This window comes from Dermacentor variabilis, chromosome 5 (genome assembly GCF_050947875.1).
Source record: "Dermacentor variabilis isolate Ectoservices chromosome 5, ASM5094787v1, whole genome shotgun sequence".
Lineage (NCBI taxonomy): Eukaryota > Metazoa > Arthropoda > Arachnida > Ixodida > Ixodidae > Dermacentor > Dermacentor variabilis.
The window spans coordinates 127,540,508-127,560,376 of record NC_134572.1 but is presented as its reverse complement, the minus strand read 5'-3'; the positions used below and the strand labels follow the sequence as shown (position 1 = coordinate 127,560,376).

The 19,869-nt window shown below is 47.4% G+C and overlaps 1 protein-coding gene across 1 annotated transcript in view; it reads right to left on the bottom strand.

Moving 5' to 3' along the window:
* LOC142581965 (putative cytochrome P450 49a1) overlaps nucleotides 1-19,869 on the bottom strand; it is a 101,446-nt gene that overhangs the window by 9,900 nt on the left and 71,677 nt on the right. The window contains exons 2-6 of the mRNA XM_075691400.1: nucleotides 6,018-6,255; nucleotides 4,472-4,662; nucleotides 2,095-2,296; nucleotides 910-1,069; nucleotides 614-783 (exon numbers count right to left, since the gene is read on the bottom strand). Of these exons, the coding sequence (XP_075547515.1) occupies nucleotides 614-783; nucleotides 910-1,069; nucleotides 2,095-2,296; nucleotides 4,472-4,662; nucleotides 6,018-6,220 (926 nt within the window). The 5' untranslated portion in view covers nucleotides 6,221-6,255. The remainder of the gene's footprint in view (nucleotides 1-613; nucleotides 784-909; nucleotides 1,070-2,094; nucleotides 2,297-4,471; nucleotides 4,663-6,017; nucleotides 6,256-19,869) is intronic.

Here is a 19,869-nt window from a genome sequence, read left to right as displayed (position 1 = left end):
GTGACCGCCCGGTGCTTGCGTCAGTGTTTACGCAAATATGACGTCAGGAGATTGGAATAGAAACATATTGGAATAGTTTTACGTTATAGGGCCCCAGGCATGGTGAATACCTTTATGGACCTTGAAAAGCCTGCTCTGCGCTAAGTGTTAGTGGAAAGTGTCACGGGGTCATCCAGAACAGGCCGTTTTCTTCAGCTCAAGGTCTGCTAGGAATAAGCTCAAAATCCATGCAACGTGGGGATCAGGCTGCGTAGTGAATTTTTTTGACGCAAATAAACCCAATCTACGGTGTTCTTTAGGGTTGCTTCGTCCATTTTCGCATATATTTAAAGATCTGAGTAAGGACATTATCGCTGCAAGTGCGATAGGTGCTTTTCAGGAAACTATTAGCTTGTAGAAACATAATAGAAAGTCAACTTACCAGAAGCTTAACTTCCAAACTTTAAACGTGTTCTAGGGATCTGCTTATTTCCTGTGGTCCTTTTTGTACACACGTGAGTCACCGCAATTCACAGCCTACTTTTGTTTGTTCACGAAGCCATAACAAAAAAAGCAAAAAAAGAAACACGAAAAACAAAACGTCACTGCGAATTCCAATGAGTGCTTCGCTCACCTTAGGCTTTCTCTCAGGCACGCCTTCAGGAACAGCATTTTCTCGAGTTGTTCTGGCGTTATGAAGCCCGACTTCACCCGAGCAGCGTTCAGAATTTCATCGCGCGCTTTCTGCTGAGCTTCTCGATTCTTCGCTAACTGGAACAGCAGGCAAGTTGTTGCAAACGCCGTCTGAAAAAGTAATTCCCGGTGGGCCAGCACTTCTATCTTTAGTGTCAGGATCACTGTTAAGGATAGTAAGTTAAGTAGTACTCAATCTACAGTACATTGAACGTGAAATAGTGCTCAACTGCTTACCGTATCAACGCCTGAGAGAATGAAATCGCTAGTGAATGTGAAAATTTCTCCAAAGGTCAACTTCTTTTCCAGTAGCAGGCTTCGCAATACAGTTGACTCGGTTTCCAGCTTCTGACACTCTATACGCCGGGCTGCTTCTTCGATGAGACGGTATGTGCGCCTAGAGAATGTAAAGTGATGCATTTAGGTATAACAAGTGTACATCAAACTGTTAGGAAAGTGCTAAAGCACAACGTAAAACAACTGTAAGGAACAGTAGCCTGTGCCTAAATGGCATCACCACCTGCGTAAGCATGTGGTTGCTGTGCTTGGCCGAACATCTGCGACCGCTGCCCGTTTGCTAGCATACCTTCGTAATAAACTTGGGGATATTTAGTGGAAGTGCGATTCCTAGCACACTGGTACTCCGGAGTGGAACATCGATGCCCGTAGATGAGATAATGGATATAATCAAATGAATTGAACACGACGCATTCCTAATATTGCTATCAGAATGCTGACACTAATGGTCAAAACAAATGAAACTCTGTCAGAGCTACGACGAGTTGCGCCGGCAAAGCCTTGGAACCAGCAGCCCTCCTGCATCTGATTATTTGCTATGAAGTCATGTCATCGTAAATTAACACGCTCGTCTGATTTTAAAGATTCAGTAGTTTGTTCGCGCAGCGGTCACTGGCCAGGTCCTTGGTGTCTTGCATCTCGGAACCGTCAGCGTCTACTACTATTTTGGACACCAACGCTCCGCAGCCTAATCCTAGAACATATCTCTAAAGCTATTACTCAAATACGCGATCCACCGCTACGCCGCTCACTGCACCTCTCATGGACGCAGGAGCAGTTGCCCGACGTCGATCTCAAATTCTGTCACAGCCACCTAGGCCGCTACCAAAACGGCTGCATTTTTCGACTTCGCAGCCCCGAGTCGAAGCGTATTTCCAGTAGTAGGGCATCTCAGATGATCATCCGATGGGCTGGTCGTCCGGTGGTGCTAGTTATGTGACACACCATTGCCGTATTTGCGTGCTTTCTAACCAGAACATCCGTCAGCAGTATTGTCCGTGCAGCAGAGTCGATAAAGGGAGTTACGAGCCGCGTTAATGAATACGGGCGTTCCTATGATAAGTGGAGCTTTCAAGGCTAATATGGGCATTTCGGATTATTTAATACACAACAGGCGGCACTTACTCTGTGAAGTCGTCCATAGCTTTTTCGAAACGTCGCCAAGTGGGCGTCCTCAAGTAGTGGAAGTACGGAAACCGGTAGCCGAGCTTTTGTATGGAAGTAAAAGCAATTTTTATGTCCTCTAGTATGGCGGCACCGTCAGATGTTGGGTCAAGCGGCTCTTTCAAACAGCGCAGCCTGATGTCGGCGGTGACGGAAGCTATACCTGCGTTGAAAACAAGGTGCAGAGCGTAATAAGCGCGTTCCAGGACGAGTGGAAAACGTCACAAGATATTTACGTTGAGCAGTGCTGTAACACGATTATCAGCGCAACGCCTTTTGTGTCTGCCAAATCACTGTGCTTCAGAGCGTGATTCTACGCGATGAAGTTCAGAACTTTCTTTTTCTACGCCGAGGTAGCTTCATCAGACGCCTTCAGCGTGGCAAGGAAACATAACGGCTACCACCGCAATAAAACGGGAAATAAGCGCTGCTCTGTGACTCATAAACTAGTGTGTACCAGTGAGAAGTGCTGAACTGAAGCTCGAATGGCAAACGGCAGGACAAAATAGCAAGAAAGGGTCTACATACAATTCGTTTTTCAAGTTGGCCGTCCAAAATGACAGTGACAAGAATCATTCAGATGCGCCAGTTACACCAACACAACACAGGAATTCCGAGTAATAATCGTGTCATGTATGCTGTTCGTAGCTCGCAGCTCGTATTTTATTCTTCTGCCCACACGTGTATATTGAGGGAGCACAACCAAGAAAGAAAAAAAAATGTAGCATGTTGGAGAGTGCAGTGGCTCTTAATATTTGTAGCATAATTACGTAAATGGGGGTAGTCGGGAGGATAGTATAACAAATACCTGCCAAACACGTTGAAATATGAGGAGTCGCTAAACTGCTGGCCACATCTACAAGAGGTGAAGAGAAGGCTCTCTTTTTTTACAAATCTTAGCAGGGTTTTCTATGTTTGGCTGAGGATAGCGTCGAGTTCTATAAGGGAGGGGTGGAAGGTAAGTGCCAATGTATGGCGCCTATTTTAGAAGCGACAGCAAATCTGTCTCCTACTACAAGCTACAAGCTCTGTTTCTGCAAGTTCTATTGCGCCAATCTCAAGGTCGAGAGCAAGTGACCACCCCTTATTCACCCGTAAGCAATCTCTTTTCAAAAAAACAAAAAAAATCACTTCTGAGGTATGCGTTGAAACCCTCGATGTATACCAATTATTTTTACGAAGATTGCCAAAGATTTCTTAAAGTAGAGGGCTCAATATAAAACATCATTTTTTTTTACAAACCAGATTACCGAGAATAGTAAACCTCAGGAAGCAGGTTGTGTGTTCCACCTTCGTCGCTATTTAATAGTACGGCAACAGATAGTATTAGTATTCATAAGTAATTAATGATAATTTATAGCATAACACTAATAATTCTCTGTTTTTAGCGACATTACGTGGTTACGGACAATGTAGAGTTTCTATGCTGCCGAGGCTATCTCATATCAGCATTCAAATTGCCTGAAAAGTCCTGGTGGGCTCTGAAGCCTTGCAGCAGGAAAAAAATTTGTCATGTCTTTCTTGGGAAACTGAAAATGGGCACTTGAGGAGAGTGGGACATCACGTGCACAAAAAAATCAAGAGCGATTGATGTACTCCTGATGTTTCCCCGTCTGCCGCCACGCATGCCGAACCATCTTTATTGTTCCGGATTGGTGATTACGGCTCGAGGTGAGTCGTTTTCTTCCCTCTGCCATCGGCACAGCAGAAGATTAGCCATCACCTACCGTCGGCGAGCCATATGTTGACTTAAACAGTCACAAAAAGCACGATCACTGCCTTTTTCAGGAGCGGCAGGCATAAGCGAAAACCAATTCGAAAAAAAAATAAGTTGTTTGTCCTTTTAATTTAAAGAAAAAATGAACGCGCTCATAGCACGTGACACCAAGCAAAACTTTGCTCAAGAGAGAGAGACAAAGAAAGGAGAGGAAAGGCAAGGAGTTCAACGAGACGAGCGCACGGTTTGATAGCCTAGGCTGTGGGGTAAAGGTAAGGAGGAATAGAAAAAGGACCGGCGTCCTGGTGTACTACGCTTCGTTTGGGCCCATCAATGCCGTTGGTGAGGGAAGCGCTGACTGTAGAGTAGATGTTGGCATGAATGCAACAAAGTTCAAGAATATTTACACGTGAACTGTATTACAAGCGCAATGCTCGAACATCAGCTTGGAGGGACAACAAAATGCTACGTTTCATGCGTGTTCGTGCTCAGCATTTGTAATTGTGAAAGCATGACACACTGAATTGAACGACGTCCCAAGGTGCACTTATTCAATATCCTTCGCCTTAGTGTCTAAAATTTAAAATGTCAGTTTGCTTGCGGAGGCTCCCATGAACTCACTTTCCAGGGCCCATTGCTGGAGGATACGAAAGCAGTTCTTTACTTCGCCGTTTTTGTCCATGAGCTCATCAATGAGATTCAGAGCTTCGTCGGAGATTCTGTGCATGGCCGGCACGTATTCCATTGTCGTTCGAACTTTCAGGGTGTGTGGCTGCGTGCTCGACCGGACCCTTTGCCACTTTTTGCCTTGGCTGCATACAAACACAAACGCACACACACAAAATATGAAAGACTGCGTTTGCGCTGTTTTATCTCTCTTTGTATGCGCGCGCATGAAATAGTGTGCAGCGATGGTATAACGGCTCTGCCAAAGAAACCCCACGTTGCGCTTCCAGAAACTACTCCGCTACAACTTTGTCGCTGTTTTACAATGTGGAAGCAGTCACAACGTATTTCATGCAATATCACTGAGAGCGAATTTAGGTTTAGCGATCCTCGAGATGTATACCCGCCATGGGCTTCCAGTGTGCTGTGTGGCGTGCTTGTGCGAGTGGCTCACGTTGCTTCTTGCAGCTGTAGAAATTCATCTACATAAGCGCCACGTAAAACATTGTCTCTAGTGCCTAGTCTACTGACCATGAGTACGCTAATTGTAAGATTCTGACCCAAATTGTAGCTTGATCTTGCACAGCTAACTGCGGGATGACTGGCCTGAATACTGAAGACCGAAAAAATAAGCCCGACATATTGCCGGAACTGGATGAGCTTCGTGCTGAGTCCAGCGTACGAAAATGTATTAAGGCAACGTTACCTACACGAACACTGACTCAACAGTTGTTATTCAGCGATTGTGCCTGAACTCCTCAGTGTCTTAGCACTGCGCCATCATGAGTACAAACAGATTAATTAGGAAAACTGTTGTTCAACTTGCGATTTACATTTTTACAGGTCTTATCAAAATTGTCTAAAGTAGAGCGGAAATAAACGGTCCCGTAGTATATGAAACCATGCAATGCCGCAGCTAAAATACAGCAGCTCTTACACTAGTTGGGTAGGCAGGAATAGAGATGCAAAGTTCCTAGTGCTCCTATATTTATTTATGGGATGTGCAAAATCCCGGTGGAATATAAAAAAAATTGAAGGGTTGTAAAAATTAACGAGATTCCACTGATAAGAACTATCGTGGCGATTCTTGCGTCAGGAATCACCATACATCGCATCGACCTGAAAGCATTTCTTCCGTTTCCCATCTATTCAATGATTACCCAAAATTGATCGAGTGACGACGTCTTGATGAACTGAATCCCCCTGACGTCGGTAAAATCACTATGATTGAATAATTGCGAGGCTTCACTCTCTTAGTCACATAACTCGTTGTTTCCAAATATTTCTCCCAGCGAAAGAAATTGCCGCTGAGGACAATTGTGGCACTTAAAGAAACAAGAACGTAAATAACAATAGTAACAATAAAATAACGTGTCACTCGGCACTGAAATCAAGCCTCATTGGATCGAAGACTTATCTGAAGGTGAAATACTCTCTCAAATTGATGCAGATGTTAATTGATAAGCAATCCATACACTGCGCGCGCATAGGAGCGGCTTACAGATTTAGAAGACCGGCGTCGGCGTAGTGCTCGGGCCTGGACGTACGGTAGTGCTTCAAGGGCGTCGCTCCCAACCTGAACGGTTCTTTGCCTTCTTCCTGGTGTAGCTTCCGTACGTCCGTGCCTTTGGCGATGTGCACCAGCGAGTACCGACCCTGTAGCCTCTCGACATAAATGGGCCCGTACTTCCTGTGCATTTCCATGGAGACCTTGTGTCTTTCGTCGGGGTGGCGATTCCCTGCAAAAGATTAACTTCTTGTAGCCAATAGGTTTATCTTTCGTCCTATTCCACACATCTATTGGGCAAACGAAATTGGGATGCCGGCAGCGATTGTGCCGGCGCACTGAACTAACTTACCAATAGAGCGACCACCACTCTTTGACATAACGCGGAAACATAGCGTTGAAGAATGAAGCGCATTGCACTAAAGTTAGCGACAAGTAGTGATGCCGGCCTTTTTAGTTAGGAGAAAATATTGAGGAGATCTAGACATAGTTACACACGGGTATCGGTACATCTGAAGCGAATTTGCAGTGGAGGTCTGCAGCAATAGGCTTGAGTAAGATAAAATTTGCTGTTTATGCACCAATCGCCTCTGCGATTAAAATACATGCGAACAATAATAATAAAACTGAGAAGCCCGTAATGAAGTGGAGCTAGGCTACGGCGCATACGCAACACAAGTTATAATACAAGACAGCCATCTTTCTGTAGCTGGTTCTTATGTTCCTGCCTCGTTCGCGCTCTTTCTACTTAAGGGAAATACAGATACACCCCGAACTCTGTGATATTTATATCTTACTGCACTATCTACATTCTTACGCTATATTATGACTTTAATTTTTGAAATTCACACACAGTTACGTTTACATTTCAACGAAATTGTTCGTTGCCACTATATGCAGAGAGCTGTTACAAATAGCTTCAGTGTGCCTTTGTGGCCCCCTGTACAGGTCACATACCCGGCGGAGCTAAGGACAGCCACAATATTTTTCTAGTGAAAGGGCATTTTTTTTCACATGCTCCTTCACTTAAAACTGTCAAATGTTCAATACAAAATAGTGCGGGCCGGAAAACGGGGGCAGAGGAAGATACGATGCCACAGCGGGTGTGTGCACTGCTTTACAGCGAAAATGTTAGTGCGACGAAGCGCTCGAAAACGTAACGTGCGCGTTTTCACAGTTCTGTGAAAAAAAGAAAAACTGCGTCGCTAAGGCGTTTAGATTCGCAGGAACTGTGTGAAATTTTAGGTGTAATATACAGGCAAAATGTCAAGTTTGTTGGTATGTTACTACGATGAACGAACATTTTTTTTTGCAGGCGGTTATTTTTGTCTTGTGCTGGGAGGTCCTCCCTCAGACTGCGAAGCATTGGCGCCCAGGCGTCCTCTTCGCCTTGTCTCTGGGTAGGTGATGGTTAGCTGGTGCTCCCAGTAAAACAAAAATAGCTAAACCCTTGTTTGTGCATGGCTAAACGCATTATATGAAACGCTTACAAAATATTCGTGCTGTCTTGGGAGCACAACAATGGTAAGAATTCTACATTTGCAGGGAGTAAGGGCCATATGCTATGGTGACGTGTACCAAAAGTTAGAAGGATGTAGAGTAATCAGGTGCTTTGAATACGATTACTGAATCTTCATTTCCACGCCTTATGGATTATGCGCTGCAGGTGACGTACAGAAATGTTCAATCTGTGCAGGTTAATTACAGTTTTTGCAGAAACTTACTTATTCAAGCAGTGTAGAGTGTCAAACGACCATCTTCCAAGAGCACCAAAATAACTATGCATGACAACTAGTTTACATTTGTTGAAAATTGGGGCACGTTATGTGTAATGTCTGCGGCAACCTTATCGTTCCTAGGGTTAACAGATTTGCAACTGATTACTGAACCATCCTTTCCACTTATTTTCACGCGTTATGCAACGTTCGTAGTTAGTCTCCACGATGAACGAAACTAGGCCCCCTGATTATTTTTCGCTAAAGGGAGGGTAACATAATGGATGATGTGCCGGCACCGTTTAAAGTGGGGTTATGTGGCGGCTATTGCAATAAATCACATACGCAAGCGTTTTGTAGCGTTATATAGGTGTTTTACGAGAGGAGCAAAAGTTAGCCCGGTGCCCTGGCAGAATTAAAATGCTAAGAAAATGTAAAAAAAAGGAACCATCCCGGCAAATTATTGTCCAAAGTTGAAAGCGTCTGGATGAAACACGACCTTTGTAAATTACTTTAACGTGTGCTCGAAAGCATCCTGCGACTATTTTACGCTGTTTTCTAGTGTCCTGAGGGAACGCTAAGTTACACCTATCTTATACTTCATGTAAAAGGAGCACTGTATGTCTGTGGATAGATTGCGGGCTTTGCAAATAATTCCGTACGCAGCAGTGGTCTTTGAAAACCCAGAGGTCAGTGTTTGATGGCATATAGAAGTTCATCGATAGAATACAATATTTTCTTACGGAGCTGCTCAAATATTGAATTCGCAAATTTGCATAGGAGTGGACTCAGCTTTTCTATATTGAACAGGATTTTCTTTCGCCCTTTTACAACTTAAAAGTCTTAGCTTTAAAAACAACCATTATCACTTGTCAGAAATATTAGTATCTAATAAACATCGCCTGTAGAAGTTACAGTGACGCGGCGGCTCATTACCTCGCCAAAAAGAGGTGAGAGCGCTTTGAATATTTACTTGATTTGCCGAAAATAAATAAGATTCGTTTGGCCCATGACGTGAGAAATTTTACAATTTAACGAAGCAGGTTAAATGTTACTCGTGAATCATTAGCAGGCGCATTACAGGTAACGTCAACAAAACGTTCTCGCGAGTGACGACACTTGCAAGTTCATTTAGAATAATTACAAAATAAACACATTTGCGACCCAAACTATTTGTTACTCACTACCGATCATTATTAAGGAAAAAAAGACATATTATGGCAGGTGCTCCTTGTGAAGCGTAATTACATAAATAAAAACAAGCTGAAGTAATTAAAACAGTACGGTATACTGGCTGAGAAAACTTTACACAAGGTTATAATTTTCTAACAACTTTCTTTTGCACTGCCAACATAATATTCAGAGGAGAAAGATGAGGTGGTCGGCAGTGTTTGGCGTTTTGAATGAGTGATTGCTTTATTTTGTTAGGAATGTATTCAATATTCGCACTATAAAGGCATGTTTTTTGCCGCAAATAAAGCACACACAAAAGGAAGAGGCATAAACGACCCCACGGCGCCGTCGTCTATCTGCTTCAACAGTTCTGTTGAAACATTTTCGCAGTCGAGTTTGCTGATTATCAAAGCTACTCCCAACTTAGGCGCAATACCAATGCAGAGGTATCGTGCTGCTCTCAAGCGTGCGTTCGGTGAAGAAGGTCAGCTCGCGTCGCATGACGGCGCAAATGCATGCTGCTGGCCGAGCGTTGCCGAGGAGATAAACAACGCCCTGCCGCTTACACGTCGCCAGTCACACGATTCAGCCGACCTTGTTCACCGACCTCAGGCTTGAGAGCAGCACAATACCATTGCGCAAACGATCCGTCACGTGGCTTTTTTCATATTTCGCGGGCCTTTTCTGAAACCCGGAAAAAAAAGACTACGTGAAACGTATCCTACGAGAAACAGCTCGATCGGTGTTTTCTGAAGGTGTTCTACAAATCTGCGTATCATACTTGGGGTCGTGAGCCAATAATAATAAAGTTGGGTAATTAGGCTTCATTAATTAGCGAGCTATGGGGAAAATAAACATTTTCCGAGTTACTATAGGCTATTGCGAATAGTACGCGTTTGGTCCAAATCGCTAACGACGCGCCTTTCATTTTTAAATTCTTGGCTCAAGTGTTACGTAGGACACCCTGTATGTGCATGCGGGCATGGTATGCCTGGTGCAGTAATAAGGGCGTCACTTGTTTCGGAACTACTGACAGATTATTGGCCTTTGAAATTCTGCGAATAGGCTGTCGCAGGCACCACAGGGGAGCTGAACGCTTCGCCGCCGGTGTATAAGATGACGGTAAGCACTCGCACTGAGCGTTAATAACTCTTGAAAAGGTCGCTTGAGGTGTCTCTGCTGGTAGGGTAGCTAAGTGATGGTCGAGGATCCTTGACAGTTGGTGAATGCGGGCTACGAGAGAGTCGACAGCTATGTGTGTCTGGATCATGTGGTCTCTCGCGATGGCAATTGGTGCTGGTGTTGAGGTGCACCGGTGTAGCTCTAAACACGTGCGTATAGAGCTTGGCCTTTTATGCTCTCCAGAGCGCAAATGTTGGTCTTGCATGTATTTGACAAAACTGGTAGACTGTAACGCAGGTGTCCCAATAACAGTACACCAGTCCATTCTATGCTGTAGCTTTCGCAATGCATATAAATAATCCGGCGCCTAGATAACCACTTTCTATTGCTTTTCTAATTAGGTCTCTAAATGCTGACATTGCAGTTTGTGTGGAGAGAACTGTTATGAAACCAAATTAGTGAGGAGATAAAAATGTACTTATCCAAGTAGTCATTAGGCGCTCTGCAAATATTATTGCAGCAGCTTTGTTGAAGAATGACAGCACTCCAATAGGGTGGTAGTTTTCAACTCCAACTAGTCCTCCAACTAGTAATTAGTAACAGCTTGGCAAATTTCATAAGTGCCGAAGAAACACTAATGGCAAATGCAGTATTCACAATATGCGCGAAAATTGATGACTGATGACTAATGCAAGCTAAACTGCGTGCGCCAGAACAATTGTCAATTCCAGAGGTTGTGTTTCGTAAACCCTAAATAACTGAAGCCCCCTCGAGCTCCTCTGAAAGAGAATTTTTCACGGGGAATATACGTTCCATTAAATTTTTTACTTGTTCAGTTATTGTGGGACAAAAAATCGAATATTATAGCATTACAAATGCTTAAGTCGTGGTGTACACAGCGTCATTGCAAACGATCTTTTTATGGGCATGTCACCTTACGTCTCTCCCGAGAAATTATTGAGAGAACCCCGGGTTCTTCTCAAATATTTGTCGTTCATGTGAATGCGATTGCTAAAACAATGTTTCTCTGGTGCATAAAATGTTCTATTCAGAATTTGACTACCTTGAGTATATACATCTTTCCTTCAATGATGTGTTAAAACCTTGCCTTTTCAGTTATCTATATATACTTTATTATGTTTAGTAGAACGCAAGAGCGCACTCGTTACTTGCGGATATCTCTGATTTTTTCTATTACGCACACAATGGGAGGTGGAGGCGGTAACATTCACATATAAAACTTACGGAAACAGCGTGAGTATATCCATGAACTTCCGATCACTGGTAGCGCTGGAATTCTGGGTATTTCTCGGAAAGGCTTCCACTTCATGGATGAACTATCAGGAATACTTCCATTGACAGTGCTTGTGGTAGTAAATCGCGCTTTCGAAGCAGCTGCCGGAGCAGCAAGAGTTTGTATTAGGCGCTTCATTACAATACGACTGAGCCAGAAAACACAGAGAAGCAGCGTCGAACTGCCAGTGCGGCTGCTCGTGACCGCACGTGCAAGAGTGTGCTTAAGAGGGCGATAAAAAAAGGGGTAAAATGCGATAAAGAGACGAAAGAAACGAGGGAGCGACGTCCGGCGCACAAACATAAGGCGAGTAAAACAAGGTTCTTGACATGCGACCAGTTCGCGTAGCGTGACGACAACGGCAGACTATCATTTATCACATGCGCAGACCAAGTCGCCATATGTGAATGCTTCGTGTTATCTACAATAAATCATTGAGTTCGAGGTCTATATTGCCCCCTTCACGACCCTCTACGATTAGCATTCTTCGGCGCAATCGCGAAGTATCGACACGGCGATAGAGTGCGTGAATAGAAATGAAGATATTGTTTTCCCTGGAACCAGCAGAGGCAACCTAAAAGGGCAGTTATCGTCAAACGTCTGACGGAAAACGGTGAGTGGTGGTTGCCGAGGGTAATGAGTTAGTGCATGACTTGGAGCTTCAAGAAGCTTGTATGTCCTCTCCTTAAGCAAAGGGCGCCATCTCAGTATGCTTGCTATTCATACTATGTTGACCCCTTTCTGTCGTATACTATGGTAATATGACAGTAAGGTATTATGCCCGACTTACTATGTTCTAGTAAACTTTCATGGCTCCTCAGGGACCTTATAAAACATGAGTTAGCAGAAAGGTAATGAACATGATTGCAGACAAAAAAGAAAGACCCTCACAAACCATCAAAGATGACTGTTGGCGTTAATGAGATTACCATTAAAAAATGCAGCGACACACCGTAAAGTCACCACCCAAAAGCATGTGAGGCGTATACTGGAGCCGGCCTCCTCAATCGCACTTTCCTCTCGAAAAGCTGCACCACCTAGCTGCGGTGACGCCGCGAGGTCCATGCGTGGCACATGCCTGAATATATATTCAGTGAAGATTTTCTGAATATATACATGACACGGTTTGGATTTCCCCAACACGGGAGAAAGATTAATTTTATTTTATTGAAGAGGCCAGTTACGTAAGCTGGCGCCAGAGAGGTTCAATGAAGAACGGCCCGTAACTGGTGAACCTAGTTCATGTGACAAATATTTTTTTAACATAGGCGCATACCCAGTGGCAACCACTCAGTGAACCATGTTAGCGTGACAGACATTCGTTGAAGAGTGACCACATGATCATAGAAACACAAATTCCTCAGGCGGGTACACCCCCTTTTCCTAAGCTATTCAAATGGACGGACTGGGACAAATTCCGAAAGCAGCGAGCTGAACAGAGAGGTGAGGAGAACATCGATGACATCGAGGCATGGATGGAGACGCTCAACGACGACATGAACAAGGCGACGCAGACGCTCGCACCCGAATTCCAGGTTGACAAGATCGACAGCCGACTAGCCCACCTCTGGGAAGCCAAGACGTCACTAAACGCAAGATGGAAGCAGCAAAGGCACAACCGAAAGCTTCGTAAGAAGATCGCACATATCAATCGCCAGCTGGAAGACCATTGCCGGACCTTAAGCCGCCAACAGTGGTATGACATCTGCAACGCAGTCGATGGGCAGCTCCACAATGGCAGCACGTGGCGTCTCCTTCGTCACCTCTTGGGGGAAACGCAGAGCAAGTCTGCTCAGCAAGCAAACCTGCAACGCCTTTTGCACAAGGAACAGGCTACCACGAGTGATCACCAGCTCGTGACACGCCTGCTAGCCAAGTACTTCCCTCGACGGCCCGATGTTCAACACGGGGATTACACTGGAGAGACAAATGTGACACTCGATGAAGAATTTCACGAGTCAGAGATCCGCGCAGCTCTCCACGACCTTAATGGCAAATCAGCACCTGGTCCCGACAAGGTTACGAACAAGACTCTAAGAAACCTCGACGATGCCTCGATAACCGCTCTTACGGCATACATCAACAAATGCTGGCGAGCAGGTTGCATCCCAGAGGCGTGGAAACGCTCTAAAGCAGTCCTGATACCGAAGCCAGGCAAGCCGTCCAGCCTCGATCACTTGCGGCCCATTTCCCTCACATCCTGCGTTGGCAAGGTGATGGAGCACGCGTTCCTCTCCCGCATCAACCACCACCTCGAGGACACTGGAGCCTACCCACCCACTATGGTGGGCTTCCGGTCACACCTCTCCACTCAAGACGTCATGCTCCAGCTCTACCACGAGATTATCAATGACCCAACTAGCGGCAACCGGGCCATCCTCGGCCTGGACTTGGAAAAGGCATTTGACAATGTAGCACATGCAGCAATCCTGAGCCGCATAAACAAGCTCAACTTGGGTGCGCGAAGCTACAACTACGTCAGAGACTTCCTGTCGCGCCGCACAGTCACCCTCGCGGTCGGCAGCATGACATCCGACGAACATACACTAGGAAGCACCGGCACTCCTCAAGGATCGGTCATATCCCCGCTCCTTTTCAACCTCGTGATGCTGGGTCTCCCGGCCTACCTCGACGAGATCGATGGCCTCCATCACGCCTTGTACGCAGATGACATCACCCTGTGGGTCAACAAGGGCAGTGACGGTCAGATAGAATGCCCCTTACAAGCAGCTGTCTCTGCAGTCGAAACCTACCTACAAGACACAGGTTTCCGACTATCTCCACTGAAATCGGAGCTGCTCGTCTACCGCTCGCGCCGCCGGCCCAAGCCTACAGCCGAATGGCGCCAATGTGACGACATAATCCTCTATACGCAAGACGGCTCCTGCATTCCCCGAGTCCCGAAGATACGCATCCTAGGCATGCATATAACAGCCAACGGGTCAAACATAGAAGCTATTCGCAAAATCGAAGGCAAGGTTACAGCGGCTACCCGCCTGATCAAACGCATTACAAACAAGCACACGGGCATGAAGGAGGACAGTGTCATGCGCCTCATACACTCTTTCGCAATCAGTCACATCACTTATGTGGCTGCCTTCCACAACTGGAATGTCACTGAAAGGGAGAAAATCAACACCCTTATACGCAGGACTTACAAGATCGCCCTTGGCCTACCGGAGTCCACAAGCACTGCTCGTCTGCTACAGCTGGGGGTCTACAACACGCTTGAGGAAATCGTGGATGTGCAAAGAACCTCTCAACTCGAACGCATGTCTCTGACAGCCACGGGCCGGTACATCCTGCGGAAACTCGGCTTCAACTACCACGTCCAACACGGTCAGAAACAGGTCATTCCACCTGACCTCAGCGACACACTGATTGTCGCCCCTATACCTCGAAACATGCACCCCGAATTTAATCGGGGCCGACGCCAGGCCCGTGCCAAGGCACTGCTGCGCTCCTTGGGTGGAAAGAGGACTACGCGCTTTGTAGACGCCGCAGAATACACGCGAGAACGCCGGTTCACGGCGGTAGTCGTAGACGTTAGCTCCAGGCTTACGCACGCGTGTAGTGTCGCAACGGAATACCCCGAAACAGCAGAAGAGGTAGCGATTGCGCTTGCGCTTACCGACCCCCTCTGCGAGGTAGTGTTTAGCGACTCACAATCCGCAGTTCGCAACTACGCGCCGGGGCGCATTTCCTCCGAAGCTCTCCAGATTCTAAGGAAAGCTGGTCGACAGCACTTCAATAACACCGCCATCATATGGTTTCCAGCGCACGTCGCCACCCCCACCGATGAGGGCCTCATTAACTTGAACGAAGTAGCACACCGCTCTGCGCGAGAACTGACCCGCCGCGCAGAATCGGGGACCGCCTCTTCGAGTTCGGAACTGCTGGCTCAAAGCACGCGAGAACGCCTGGTCAGGTATAATGACATCACCAAGCACTACCAGCTAGGCAGGCGGTTGCTGCCCCCACCTCACCCCATGCTGAAACGTCGCCAGGCAGTCATCTGGCGACAATTGCAAACACAAACATTCCCCAGTCCGGTGCGATTGCAGCACATTTTCCCCGCGCAATACCCGAATGCTCTTTGCAAATTATGTCAGGACACTAGAGCGACGCTGTCACACATGTTGTGGGAGTGTCGGGTTACATCAGCTACAATGGCAGTAGCTCCGGAGGCTCTTGCGTCGAAGTGGGCCGCCGCTCTGCGCAGCTCCAACCTCAAGACACAAGAGTGGGCTGTCCAGCAAGCCCGAGAGGCGGCGACGAGGCAAGGCCTCGAAGTCACCTCATGGGAGACCTGAGCCCGGGTCATCAAATTTGCCGGATTCAGAATAAAGTTGTTTCCATCCATACCTAGTGAACAATGTTGGTTCAACGGTTACTTTTAAAACTGGTTCCCTCAGAACTGCAGTCCGATGCTTTACCCACTAGACTATGGACCAGCCAGTGGCCCTCATCATCATCATCATCACCATCATCATCACCCTAGTTACGCCCACTGCAGGACAAAGGCCTCTCCGATACTTCTCCAACTACCCCAGTCATGTATTAATTGTGGCCATGTCGTCCCTGCAAACTTCTTAATCTCATCCGCCTACATGACTTTCTTACGCCCCCTGCTGCGCTTCCCTTTCCTTGGACTCCAGTCTGTAACCCTTAACGAACATCGGTTATCTTCCCTCCTCATTACATGTCCTGCCCATGCCTATTTATTTTTCTAGATTACAACTAAGATGTCATTAACTTGCGTTAGTTCCCTCACCCAATCTGCTATTTTCTTATCCCTTAACGTTACACCCATCATTCTTGTTTACATAGCTCGTTGTGTCGTCCTCAATTTGAGTAGACCCATTTTCGTAAGCCTCCAGGTTTCTGCCCCGTAGGTGAGTACTGGTACGACACAGCTGTTATACACTTTTCCCTGGAGAGATGATGGCAACCTGCTGTTCATGATCTGAGAATGCTTGTCAAACCCACCCCAGCCCATTCTTATTCTTCTGATTATTTCAGCCTCATGATCCGGATCCGCGGTCACTACCTGGCCTAAGTAAATGTATTCCCTCACTACTTCCAGTGCCTCGCTACCTATCGTAAACTGCTGCTCTCTTCCGAGACGGTAAGCCTTACTTTAGTTTTCTGCAGTCTAATTTTTAGACCCACTCTTCTGCTTTGCCTCTCCAGGTCAGTGAACATGCATTGCAATTGCTCCGCTGAGTTACTAAGCACAAACGGGCGAACACACAGTTGCCCTAGATGCGGACAAATAGGCAGGATACCTAACTCACACTGGATGAAGTTCCGAAAGAATGTTAATCGCATTTAAATCTGATAACGCTAAGGTATCATACGTCTGTAAATATGCTCTAACGGAAGTTAAAAACTACTAGAACACACAACAATGCGTTAAGAACTTGACGCAATCAACATGTTTCAGCATACCATGCCCATGCCAGGAATAAAGTTGTAGACCAAATGATAGTATCGCGTTGATCTTTGAAGGTTTGTTGTTGTTATGCTAACACGCGGACCCGCAAAAGCATAATCAAGGTGCGCCTCCTAATGTAAGGCGTGAAAAGGCGGAAAGAGTAAGTCTATTTGAAGCTGAAGGTCAATGGGCAATTATTTGGTTGGTTGATGCAAAAATATTCAATCACGGTTGATGAGTTTCTAAGAGCGCTTTGGCAGCGCTTACGGGAACGGCCCGGGGTAAGCATCATACAATAAACTGACCAACCCTTCCCATACCGGAAAATGCGGGTAAGCGAAGCTTGTCCAGCGCGCACTTGACCTTTGTAACGGTTAAGTAACCCAAAGGTAACGGTGGCAGATTGCTTCGGTCTCCCGCTCCCTAAGCTCGAGATCTCGTTGCTGTCGGATTGGCTGGGCTCAGTTGGCTCTATTGGCTGGATCGGTGCGCCGACGGCGAGGCCTTTCGCGGGCGAGTTCTTGTTGGCGCTCTTCAAAGGCTGCGTGTTTCTTCGGGGAACGCACAACACGTCGGTGCCCCTTCCGTTCTTCGAGGCTGAACTGAGCGGAAACGAAGCCGGTGCAGCGCTCGCGAAACCCTTTCCTGCCATATCGCAACACCCCCGCCCCCCGCCCTGGCGGAACCGAAAGGGTTCTGATTGGTAGCGCGTGTGGCGTGAGCGCGCACCTATGCAGCTGGAACCCTTGCTAATGACAGACGTTCCGGAGTCAGCGCAGCTGTCAGCTCATCAAACCGCTCTTTCCCGCCCCTTCTCTAATCTGGGACCAACTGGGTCTTTTGCGTGTCCACAACGCCACGGAAACTTGAGAGCCAACACCTGACTTCGTTGTGCAACGTATGCACTCCGAGTCACAACCAAGGAATGTGCGTGGGCAACGCGTATGCGCCGTCCGTGCAACACGCAAGCGGGCCGGGACGTATCCACACACCACCTTGTGCAACTTCCGTGTTAACGCGTGGTACCTCACGCACGCCCGTATTCCTAACGACGGGTAGAGTTAGAGCTGTCGCACCAGCAAGGTGAAGTTTGCTGCGGTTCCTTCTGGACACGGGCAGCCAGCGCACTTTCATTCAGCAGGACGTCGCTCGATCACTTAATTGTCCAGTCCAAGGTGTGGAGCCCCTCACTATATTCACCTTCGGGAAGACGCATCACCTTGCGACCCTTACATGTAACTGAGTATCCGTCACACTCCGAAGTGGGCACAGTACCAACGAGACCACTATAGACGCCCTCGAAGTACCGGAAATCTCTGCGGTAACTAATTCACCAGCGGATGGCGCGATAATCACCATGATGAATAACATCGGTCGTGTTCGGTCTGTTGCAAGCTCTGAAGCAGCTACTTTCCGAAACAAAAAAAAAAAGGTGACCAGCATTCTCATTTGCTCCAATATCTACTGGGACATTGTAACTGGCCGGGTATCTCGATTATCGCCTCAAGTTACTGCAGTGGAAACCCGTTTTCGGTGAACGATCCAGGGAACCTTTGACTTCTCTCAAGGTTCAACTGTTCAAATCACGTCTCTGGTCTTGGGCATTGGAGAGCCTCGCAGAGACAATGCGCCATTGAAATACAGTTGATGCACCATTGATGCACCATTGAAATACCTGAATACAGTTGGCATACGAGACATTACTGAGGAAGGTAACCAATACAGGTACAAAGCTCCCCTCGTCGCGCAAGGAGACGGGCCCGCACCGCACCTCCTTCATTGTTTACCAAGCTTCCATAGAAGAGTGCTCCTGTCCAGAGAACAAGCCATCACAATGCCTCAGACCCGCCGTGGTTGCTCAGTGGCTATGGTGTTGGGCTGCTGAGCACGAGGTCGCGGGATCGAATCCCGGCCACGGCGGCCGCATTTCGATGGGGGCGAAATGCGAAAACACCCGTGTGCTTAGATTTAGGTGCACGTTAAAGAACCCCAGGTGGTCAAAGTTTCCGGAGTTCTCCACTACGGCGTGCCTCATAATTAGATAGTGGTTTTGGCACGTAAAACCCCAAATATTATTATTATTATTATTACAATGCCTCAGGAGGGCAAGAAAAGTAGCAAGGACAAGGTGTGGTCTTCATGCCTCACAGGGGTACCGACCACCGCGGGTTCGAGCTTAGCGAGCCGCAGGGCCGCGTCAGCCGTCAGCACCTAGCGCCGCTGCGCGCGAGCTCAGGCCGCAAGGGGCTACTGAGCGAAGCACGCAAGAACACAGTATTGACCTGAGTTGACTGATACCGATTATTCTATTCGGTGACACGCGACACTGCACAAACGCCCGCTCCCAGGGCGGCGGAGAACCAAAGGGGTTCCGCACCAAGGGCGATAGTGAGGGGAGCCTATAGTACGTTGCTGCGAGAGTACAGGCTCAAGCTGGGGCATGCCCCTAGGAAAAGTCCCGGTGGCTATGCTACTTGCTCTCACGATAACCAATCGGTCAAGTCGCGGGAGCTCGGGCAATCTCCTTGGGCTTGGACCTCCGATGAGTGCGGCTCGGCGTGGTACGTACGACCTCGCGCGAGCACTAGGCACCCGTTCTTCGGCTTAGCGTGGGGACAAGATACACACGAGGTACGCGCTCCCCGCACGGGCAAAGGCACCGCGCGTGCTCAGTCCTAGTCAAAAAGGTGTCGGCGGGTGGACGAGAGGAAGTATGTACGTACCCGGCGCTGTTCCAAGGAGAGAGAGACACGCTACAGTCATGACAGCAGCTGCCAGGGGCCGCTACGTCACGTCGTAGCTCGACCCTCACCGCGAAGCATCGCGAGCGGAGCGCCACCACTGACAACTGGCTCGGAGCAAGGAGGGAGTGAGGCACAGGGATTGCAGAAACAGGTGAAATGTGCCCGCGCAATGGCGCGTCTTATTCCCCAAAACCCCACAAAGAAAAACAAGGGAAAGGCAAGAACACAGGCGCCTTCAAGAAACACGACAGTGACAAGGTTGCCGATCATGAAACGCCGCCTAAGGCAGCTGCCACATACAGACCTAGTGAACCCAGGTGCAATAGCGGCGCCACGAGGTCTCCCAAAGGCAAGAAATGTT